This window comes from Ahaetulla prasina, chromosome 5 (assembly GCF_028640845.1).
Source record: "Ahaetulla prasina isolate Xishuangbanna chromosome 5, ASM2864084v1, whole genome shotgun sequence".
NCBI lineage: Eukaryota > Metazoa > Chordata > Lepidosauria > Squamata > Colubridae > Ahaetulla > Ahaetulla prasina.
The window spans coordinates 11,918,926-11,929,857 of record NC_080543.1 but is presented as its reverse complement, the minus strand read 5'-3'; the positions used below and the strand labels follow the sequence as shown (position 1 = coordinate 11,929,857).

The 10,932-nt window shown below is 42.6% G+C and overlaps 1 protein-coding gene across 1 annotated transcript in view; it reads left to right on the top strand.

The window, feature by feature from the left end:
• The window catches only part of GRM5 (glutamate metabotropic receptor 5), a 345,525-nt gene extending 335,757 nt beyond the window's left edge, over positions 1–9,768 (top strand). Inside the window, exon 10 of the mRNA XM_058185133.1 lies at positions 8,925–9,768. Coding sequence (XP_058041116.1) covers positions 8,925–9,768 — 844 coding nt within the window. The remainder of the gene's footprint in view (positions 1–8,924) is intronic.
• The last annotated feature ends 1,164 nt before the right edge of the window (positions 9,769–10,932 follow it).

The following is a 10,932-nucleotide window of genomic DNA, read 5'->3' as shown; positions in this document are numbered from 1 at the left end:
TCCATTGCTCAGGTCAACTGCACTATAATAGTTTAGATAACATATTTTAAAAGTCGCTTTTCTTTTTTGTCTCAAAGTACATTCCAATATGACGCATGAATACATACACACACACACACACAAACTGACATACATATACGCACACCCAGGTAATCCTAGACTTACGACTGGTTGCTTAGTGACCATTCAAAGTTACGACTGATCTGAAATAGGGGACTTATGACTTGGTATTTTTTTTATTAGTTTATGTTATAAAAATACAAAAGCAGATAGTAGGAAAAATAGGGAAGGAAAAAGTGTGGAAAAGAAGGGGAAAAAAGAAAGAAAAGGCATCTATTTCCAACTCCCTTTGGTGCAGTAGAATAAAGTATTAACAACAACTTTTCGTATTTACGTGATAGTTTAAACTAGCCATTTCTATAACAGCACATCGATCTAATTGGTAAAACCCACCGTCAAAGTTTCATTCTTTTCGACCTCAAGCATAAAGTCCAGAAGCGGTTTCCAAATAGAAATAAAAGTACTTGTACTTTTTTTTCCCTTTGATCAGAGCAGTCAATTTAGCCCTCTGCTAACTCTGTCAACTTTTGCAGCCATTCATCCATGGTCGGGATCGAAATGTCTTTCCATTTTTGTGCATAGAGTAGTCTTGTTGCCGTAACATATATAACATCAAAGTTCCAATATTCCCCCCAATTTTTTTTCTATTAAACCCAAAAGAAAAATCTCTGGATTCCAAATTCTGATGGTTGGCCCCCACTACGAGTCATGTGACCAAATTTTGGGTGCTTGGCAACATGGCAGCATTTCTGGCCATTTGCAGAGTCCTGTGTTTCAGGACGGGACACAGTAGCAGACAGGACTCCGAGGCAAGCAAGTTCCTCAAATATTAGTTTTATTGGACATTTATTGGCACAGCTGGTGCAAATTGACTCTAAAGGTTCCCGCAGTTTTCACCTAATTAAAAATGAAAGTTTTTTCCCTTCCCCAAATAATCAGTCACATAGTCTAATCAAGGTACCATCCGGTTGCCTGGTAACTTCACTCCTCCTCTCTCTGACCACCTGTGGGAATGACCTTGGTTCTCAGGGGAAACTATTTTGTTTTGGCTACAAAACCCCAGCTATCTCTATTCCCCCTCCCTATCCCTCCGCTCCAGCATGGCAACACTGAAGCCTCAAAATGGCCTCAGTCAGGTCAGCTTTAGGGTTGACACCATGATCATGGTACCCCATTTTACGATGGTTTTGCTGAAAAGCCAGCGTGACCTCTGGTGGCTCAGCAGACTAAGTCTGTCTGTTATTAACACAGCTGCTTGCAATTACTGCAAGTTCAAGTCCCATCAGGCCCAAGGTTGACTCAGCCTTCCATCCTTTATAAGGTAGGTAAAATGAGGACCCAGATTGTTGGGGGCAATAAAGTTGACTTTGTATATAATATACAAATGGATGAAGACTATTGCTTAACATAGTGTAAGCCGCCCTGAGTCTTCGGAGAAGGGCAGGATATAAATTCAAATTAAATAAAAAATAAAAAATTTTGCAACATTTTTGTGTTTGTGTGTGTGTGTATGTAGCTTTGCATTACAAAGTATACAGCAAAGTATACTGGAAATGTCTTGTGGGGTTTTTTTATGACATGCAGCCTTTTGAAAGACTAGAGTTTTCACAAGGTATATGCCTCTAATGTTTGTGTATGTACAGTAGTGGCCAAAATTGTGGAAACCTTTTGGGAAGAGTGTATTTTCTAAAACTAGCTAATAACATCACTTTTTTTTTTTTTTGGAGTAATACAATAGTGGGTTTCAATTTCGTTTGCTACCGGTATGCTCGTGGGAGTACGTGCAATGCTTCTGTACATGTGCAGAGATGTCCAGGTGGGTAGGCAGAGCCTCCTGCTACTGCTGCCAGTTCGCCCGATCTGGGGCAAACCGGTAGCAGCCCACCACTGAGTAGAACCATAAAATGATATATCAATGGAAAGATAATTTGATCAAGGATGTAATGCAATGACTTTTACCAAGGATTTGGTATTAGAATAACAGTTACAATATAAGGAAGAAAAGTGAAACGTAGAAAAAAGGAGATATACAAAAATTATCACCATAGAAAAAAACGAGATATACAAAAAGTATCACCATGTCAGTTAATACTTAGTTGGGTAACCTTTAGCATGAATGACGGCCTTACAACGTCTTCCCATGGAGTGAACCAAGTCTTTTAGTTCTTGCAGCTGTTATAATGTGAAACCAAGATTGAATGATTGTTTCTATTAACTGGGTTTTATTGCTGGGTTGCTTCTGACTAAAAAGTTTCTTTAGTCGGCTCCATAGACTTTCCATTGGGTTAAGGTCTGGGCTATTCCCAGGCCATTCCAGCAATGGAATAGGATTATCTTGAAACTCCCCCAAAAAACTTCCGGTATGGCTCCGCTTCATTGAGAAGCAGCTTTGATTAGGCTGCTAACTCCCTAGTCTGTAGAGCTGTCAGGACATTGTAAATCTGGTCCAACAGCTTGGAAATCTCTTCCCTCAGGCAAAGAGGGAGAGATGAGTATTCAGGCTGAAGTTGAGACACCCAAATATAGCCACAGAAGCTTCTGAGGCTTGCGGGGAGCTCTCCTTCCATAGCCTGATAAGCTCCTGGCTGGGGGAGGCATCTGCCTTTTATGGCAGACAAAACGTAGCGTCCAATTTCCACGGCAGGAATTGATTTATGATGGATTGTAACGTGGACGGAGCAGAAACTGGAGTTCTAGCACTTGTTTGTAAGAAGACTGCAAGCCCCTGAGGATATATTTGTTGCGAAGATAGGAGAGAAGAAAGCAAATGGCGATTTTGTGGAATGTGTGTACTGGAAACTCCCCCCAAAAAGTGGTGTTATTAGCCATCAAATCTCAAAAATACACTTTCCCCAAAAGGTTTCCACAATTTTGGCCACTACTGTATGTATTGGTTTTGTGTGCAGGTTAATGCTGTCTAAGTATTCATTCTCCAGACTTTTTGGTTGGGTTTTCTGAGCCAAGACCCAACCTGAAGTTCATCCAGAGCTTCACAAGGATTAGTTAGAGCAAAATAAATGACTGTCGATGGTTTTACATGTCTGCATATTGGTTTTTAACTTGCTTTTATTGGATTGTTTTTTTCTATTTATGATCAGCTGCCCAGAATCACTTACATAAATGACTAAGTGCAAATTAAATTAATAACAGTTAACAGCAATAGTATAACAAATCTCCTTTAAAGCAGCTCCAAGAAGCAGCCTTCGTAGAGAAGAGAACAACATTTGTGTCGCTTCATTTCTGGGGTGTCTTATGCAGTGGTGGGATTCAGCCGGTTCAGGTTGATTCGGGCGAACCGGTAGTTAAATTGCTGTGTGGCCCCACACCATTTCTAGGAGTCACCCGCAGCCCGTTTTTGCTCCCAGGAGGCTGCAGGGAGGCCTACTAGGCCTAAATGGGGTGTGGGGGGGGCACAGCTCCCCCGTAACCCGTTTTTGCTCCTGGGGGGTGCAGGAGGCTGAGTGCTGCCTGTCACACCCACTGACCATGCCCAGCTGGTCATTAGGGCAGAGAAACGGTTGTTAAATTATTTGAATCCCACCATTGGTCTTATTTTCAGAAATGAAAAGGCCTCTGGGAATGCCAGTACAGATAGTCCTCAACTTATCACCATTCATTTAGGGACCATTCAAATGGCACTGGAAAAAAATGTGACTTATGACCGTTTTTCACACTTAGGGACCATTGCAGTATCCCTGTGGTCACCTCATCAAAATTTAGTTGGCTACTGACTCATATTTATGACGGTTGCAGTGCCCCGAGGTCACGTGATTCCCTTTTACGACCTTCTGACAAGCAGAGTCAATGGGGAAGCTAGATTCCCTTAACAACCGTGTAACGACTGCAGTGATTCACTTAACAACTGTGGCAAGAAAGGTCATAAAACAGGGCAAAACTCACTTAACTGTCTCACTTAGCAATAGAAATTTGGAGCTCAGTTGTGGTCGTAAGTCGAGAACCTACCTGTAATGTCTTACCTATGGTGCATAATATCTCATTGGGTCATTAGCCAATCACTCAATCAATATATTCTACATGTATTATTTATATACAGAATATATTCAGTAGAATACCTTACACCCAACACTAGTAATGCTATGTTCTGCAACATGCTAATAAAGCATCTTTCTGATCCCTTCCCCCAGAAGTAACTATGAAATATAGTTTTGAGGGAGGAATATAAAATACAGAGGACTGGGGAAATAAGAGACTTCCCTTGAAATCTGCAACAACCAGGTGGTAGAATCTAGTGTAGAAGGCTATCACCAGGGGTGAAATGCTACCGGTTCGGGCCGGTTCGAGTTGGTAATAAAAAATGCTACTGGTTTGCCAAACTGGTAGTAAAAAAAAGTTTTTTAAAAAGTTCTGAAGATCAGCTGAGCGACATGCGATCATCAGAACATTTTTTTTTTACTTTTTAAAGCATTTTTTTTACTACTGGTTCTTCAGGAACAGTAGTTAAAAATGCTTTAAAATAGTTTTAAAAAAGGTTCCAACAATCGTGTGCCACAGCTGTGATCGTCGGAACCTTTTTTAAAAACTTTTTTAAAGCATTTTTTACTACCGGTTCTGGAGAACCGGTAGTAAAAAAAGCTTTAAAAAGTTTTTTAAAAGGTTCCTGTCGTGTCCCCCTCCCCCTCCGACGACCGGGTCAAGGAAGTCCGTATCAAACGTGGCAACGAAGCCTCTGCAGCTCGCTAAGTTCCTTCGAGATTTATCAGGGCAGGCAGGAGTCCAAGTTGTGACTTCAGGTTGTGAAGTTGTGCTGCTCGTTTTGTATTTTATTTTGGCTGTGCACCGCCTGGAGTCCTTCGGGAGAAGGGCGGTATACAAATTAAAATATTATTATTATTATTATTATTATTATTATTATTATTATTATTATTATTATTATTATTATTATTATTATTATTATTATTATTATTCAGCGATAGAGTCCGATATCAGCAAACTAGATGAGACTTTGCTTGACTCAAGGTTGGAATGCCAAAAGCAAGTCCTTTATATAGGCTGTGGGGTGTGGCTCCATGACTCAGCATTTATCCAGGCCTGCCCCTCCCTTCCTTTTGCTGGCGTCGCCTCTCAGATCTCCGGATCCTCCCACTTTGAATTCTCTTCAGCTGGATCTGCTGTCAGTAATTCCAGCACGTGGCTGGCTTCCTGCTCACACGCTGTAGGAGTGAGGTTTATCAGGTTTGTTTGTTCATTCCTGGAATCCTCTCTGGGCATGGGGCCAGGGCCAGGGGCTGGAGGCATGACAGGCCGTTCGTCTTCATTATCAGACTCGGAGTCTGATAACAGGCCCGGGTGTAGATGGGAGGGGCCCGGCTGAGGAGAGAAGGGAGGACGAGGCACAACAGTTCCCAAGCTCGTGCACCACAGCTAATTTCCCCCCCCCCAGCTGTTCTACTTACCTTCCCAAGCCTCCTTTTGGTGCGTACTGTGAATGTGCATGTGCAGTGTGTGTTTGGGCCGCACTGCGCATGCACGCACACAACATGCATGCACAGCCAGCAAACCAGTAGCAACCGGTAGTGCTAGTAATGAAATCTCTGCCAAAACAAAACAAAACCCCGAACCCATCTCAGAGAGCACCAAGAACATGGTTATTGTGAGGTATCCAAGATACCTTATGTAGATTGTAGGAAAAGTATTGTCTAGCTGAATAAATATATAAAGAATGCAACACATTGGCCATGAACTTGTCTTGCCTTGCCTTCTTTTATTTTTCAATTTTTTTAAAGTTTTTTTTTTAGTTTTTTATTTATAACACAACACAACACAACACAACAAACACAAAACACATAACGTACATTCCTTTTTTACAACTGTTTCGTAGCGGTGAACTCCTAATATTTACATTTTCTCCCAATTCCCTTTAAAATATTTATATCCTTCTTGTTCCATGATCCCTATAATTCCTATCACTTACAATATTTAAATTTGTACAGTTTATATACTATCTTACATACATCTTGCATTTATTTGTTTCTCCCCTTTCATCGCTGTTCATTTTTTCTAGTCTCCAGCCACTTGTACCATTTATCCCATATTACATAATATTCTGTCTCTTCCTTTTCTTTAATTTCTTTTGTTAATTTGTCCATCTTGGCACAATCTTAAGATTTTCTTTATCAGTTCTTCCTCTGTTGGTATATTTCCTTTTTTCCAATTTTGTGTGTATGAAATTCTTGCGGCCGTTATATGTAAGATTAGGTATTTTATGTCTTTGGTATAATGTCTGGTAAATATTCCTCAACAAAAGGTGGCATGTATACCTACATTTTTTTGCTTATATTTCAGTTTTAAAAGTTCCTCTTTTTAAATGACAGTGCCTGGGGGTATAATCGGGGGGCACATTTTCTGATTACGTTAACACCTACGGATTGCTATTTTCTTATAACTGCTGTATATACTTAATTTTCTTTTCTGTTTGTCTTTGTAATTTGGTTTTAATTGACGTTCTGATTCTCCGCTGCCTAGAGTCATTTGTTTGAGATGGACGCCCAAATAAATTGAATAAATAGATACATTTAAAATGTATGCGGGCACCCTCACTTGATGGACCACGAGAGAAAACAAGTCCTTATACTGTAGTATGAATGTGGAATTTTTCTTCTGCTAATTAAAATTGGGTTTTGCTTCATTCCCGACGTTTCCTTGAATAAAGCCAGAAAACAGCGCTCCGTGTTTCTCCTCAGAATGAGGAGAAATTTGGCCACAGATCATGTGAGTGAGAAATGTGAAACAACTCCTTCAAATGTCGAAAGACTGTCAGGAAGAATTATTTATTTGCTACCCTTCGGTCATAATAATGTTTGCGGCTGATTTGATGAGAGTCAATTATTTGTCCTCTGCTACTTCCAAAGGACTACAGTTGCATTAGGGTTTGTTTGGGCTGAATATCACAAGAAACTTTTTCGAAGGAAAAGGAAAACAAAGCAGCTCAAAAAAGAACAATTCCTTGGAGAAAGGGTGGGTTATCTTTCAACAGAGTTTCAAGCAAAAAACTAGCCCAGCCTTTTCCTGACTTACCGTATTTTTCAGTGTATAAGACGCACCTTTTTACCCCCCAAAAGAGGGTGAAAATCTGGGTGCATCTTATACACCGAATGTAGCCCCACCCACCTGCCGCCCCCCACCCCTCGGAGGTTGTCAGCCTCTGTGCATTGCACAGCCACGCGTCCTCATGAAAGCAGTCTTGCATCTGCCGCCACGCTTCAAAGGTTGAAAGATCAGCGCTGTAGGCAGCTAGTAGACTGGTGCCTCTATTTTTAAAGAAGGTAGACCGGTGTGTTCCCCCCAAAAAAAGACAATTAGTAGACCGGTGCCTCTATTTTTAAAGAAGGTAGACCGGTGTGCTCCCCCCAAAAAAAGACAATTAGTAGACCAGTGCCTCTATTTTTAAAGAAGATAGACCGGTGTGCTCCCCCCAAAAAAAGACAATTAGTAGACCGGTGCCTCTATTTTTAAAGAAGATAGACCGGTGTGCTCCCCCCCAAAAAAGGCAATTAGTAGACCGGTGCCTCTATTTTTAAAGAAGGTAGACCGGTGCGCTCCCCCAAAAAGTCAAGTAGACCGGTATGGCTCTGCTAGGCAGAATTCTTGTTTTCTTGTTTTTCTCTCCCAAAATTAAGATGCGTCTTATACTCCGGTGCTTCTTATACGCAGAAAAATGTGGTAGGTAGCGTCCAAGCAGATGAATTTCAGCTTCTAAAAAGACTACACTTGTTCAAAATCCTGAGGAATACCGTAGGGTGCCTAGTCTTCAGCTCATATAGGTAGTCCTCAACTTACAACCTCAATTGAACCAAAATTCCTATTGCTAAGCAAGGCAGCTGTTAAGTGAGTCTTGCCCCACTTTACGATCTTTCTTGCCGCTGCTAAGTGAATCGCTGAAATTGAGTTAGTAACAGCGAATCTGGCTCCCCCATCGACTTTGCTTGTCCAAGGGTTGCAAAAGATGATCGCATGACTTCAGGACACTGGTCATTTAAGCGTGAAAAATGGCCGCAAGACACTTTTTTCAGTGCTGTTGTAACTTTCAATGGTCACTAAACTAAGGGTTGTAAGTCGAGCACTATCTGCATACTGGATTCCCTGCACCAAACTGTGGGTGAAAAGTTACACTCACCAACTGTGTCGTGATCAAAATTGAACAATGTCATAGGATCTATGGTCAGCCTTTCTGTTGCCACATCTCTGTGCTTTGAGGAGGATTGTCTATTTCTGTATCTGTTTATTCCAGGTGTTTATAAATGTGTATTTGCAGGTATTCCTTGACTTACGACCACAACTGAGGCCAGAATTTCCATTGCTAACCGCTGCAGTTGTTAAGTGAATCACACCCAAATTTGCAACCTTTTTTGCCGCTATTGTTCGGTGAAACACTGTAGTTATTAAGTGAACAGCAATAGCACATAGAGTTATATACTGCTTCACAGTGCTCCACAGTTCTCTCTAAGCGGTTTACAGAGTCAGCCTATTGCCCCCAACAATCCAGATCCTCATTTTACCGACCTCGGAAGGATGGAAGACTGAGTCAACCTTGTTGTTGGTTTGTGGTGTTTGGGGAGTTGGGTCAGGGTACCTCCCTCCATGGAACCGGTCCCTGGTGCCCAAAAGATTGAGGGCCACTGTCGTAGGTCACTTTTTTCAGTCCCATTGTCACTTTGAACGGTTGCTGGACAAATGGTTGTTAAGTCAAGGACTACCTGTATTTCAGTTCTGCCTTGCAAGTTGTTACCTTGTCGACGTTGCGCTGAAAATTCCCATGGTTGTGATTCCGCTGCTCTTCAAGAAACGTGTTAAGATGTCTTCAAGTCTCAACGCCTGTCCTTTTCTCTTTCTCTTTTGTGTCGCAGTTCCAACGGGAAATCGGTCACGTGGGCCCAGAATGAAAAAAGTTCAAGCCGAGGAGCCCATCTCTGGCAGAGGCTTTCCATCCACATCAATAAGAAAGACAACCCCAACCAAACCGCAGTGATCAAACCCTTCTCTAAAAGCACAGACAGCAGCCGGCACAGCAGTAGCACCACACTCACAACCACCTTCCCCGAATCCGGTGCCAAAACCCTTTACGATGTCTCCGAAGCTGAAGAACACTACCCGGCTCAGTACCGCATTCAAACTCCGTCCCCCATCAGTACGGTCAGCCAGAGGACTGCTTCCCTCAGCCGGACCGAAGACGACGTACCGACTTTCCAGTCGGAACAAGCCCAACGGAGCAGTTCTTCTCAAGGCTCCCTGATGGAGCAAATCAGCAGTGTGGTGACTCGGTTCACGGCCAACATCAGCGAGCTCAACTCCATGATGCTCTCTACCCCCACGCCAGGCCCGATGGTCACCACTCCATTGTGCTCTTCCTACCTGATCCCCAGGGAGATCCAGCTGCCCACCACCATGACCACGTTTGCGGAGATCCAGCCCCTCCCAGCCATCGAGGTCAACGGGGCATCTCAGTCCGCCAGGAAACCGTCTTGCGGAAGCGTCAAGGAAGGCCCTTCCGCAGAAACTCCAGCCCCTGCCAAGCCCGAGCTTGAAGAGTTGGTGGCTTTGACGCCTCCTTCTCCATTCAGGGACTCGGTTGATTCTGGAAGTGCTTCTCCCAGTTCTCCGGCATCGGAATCCGCCCTCTGTATCCCGTCTTCGCCGAAATACGACTCGCTGATGATAAAGGATTACACGCAGAGCTCCTCTTCCTTGTGAATGTAGTGGAAGTCAACGTTGAGTCTCTACGGCTTCGGCTCCATCAAGGAGGCGAAGAAGCCCAGCCTCCCTGTTCTCTAGTGTTTACAGACACAAATGAGAGTCATGGGTCATTTTTTGGGGGGAGGATGAAAAGACGCAAGGGGAGAGAATAAAAACCAACAGATGGGTTACGCTCTTTTAAACGTACACTCACATACACACACGCACACACACACACACGCCTACATACACAACGAAACTTTTTCTCGCAGATTTTTCGTGGCCTTAAAAACATGGGCTTTTCAATGGAAAAACACACAGACACACAAACAACTTTGAATTTATTCCTGAGGGCTGAGAGGGAGTCTCTTACATCACTTACTTGTCAAGTGCTTTGCAACATTGAGTATAACAGGGAACTGGCGGTGGAGGAAAAAAACAACAACAACAACAGCAGCAGCAGGCAGACGACCAGAAGCGATTCAGTGTTGGTTTGCTTGGATTCCTCAATCCAGAAGTAAACCTTGATTTTTATTTTATTTTTTTCAAGACATGGAAGACCAAAATCTTGAATGTACATTTTGTAGTGAACTCCAGACCGGGGACCAAAAGATCCAGAGACTTACTTTCTTTTTTTCTTTCCTTTCAGTTGAAAGTGTGTTTTTGTTTTTTTGTTTTTTAATGAAGATCTCAACCGATAGTAATACATTCGGTCGCAACGGAACATTGTTGACTAACTCGGCAGTTCGCTGCCCGTTGATAAATGTAAGTTAACACACAATGCAGCACACGGCTGCACTCCAAGAGGGCTTCTCTAGAATAACTTCCCATCCGAGGATATGTTTAAGAGAGAGGGGGGGGCGGGAAATCTCTCTTCAGTTAAGTATCAATTTTTCCCCCCTTTATTATCGTGGGATTCATCTCCAGAACGACCGCATTCTGGGAGGAATTCTTCCTTACTATTTCACCATGTTGCCGATCAATAATAAAGTAGCAAAAAAGAGAGAGAGAGATAAAAAAAAATCACAAAATAATAATAATAATAATATAGTAGTAGTATTTTCTGGAGTACTGTTTTGTAATTCCCTGATCAGGACATGATGTTGAGCCGAATATTGGCTTTCTATACTGATGCGGTGGAGCATAAGGGTTGCTACCTACGGTATGTTCCCGAGGAAAATG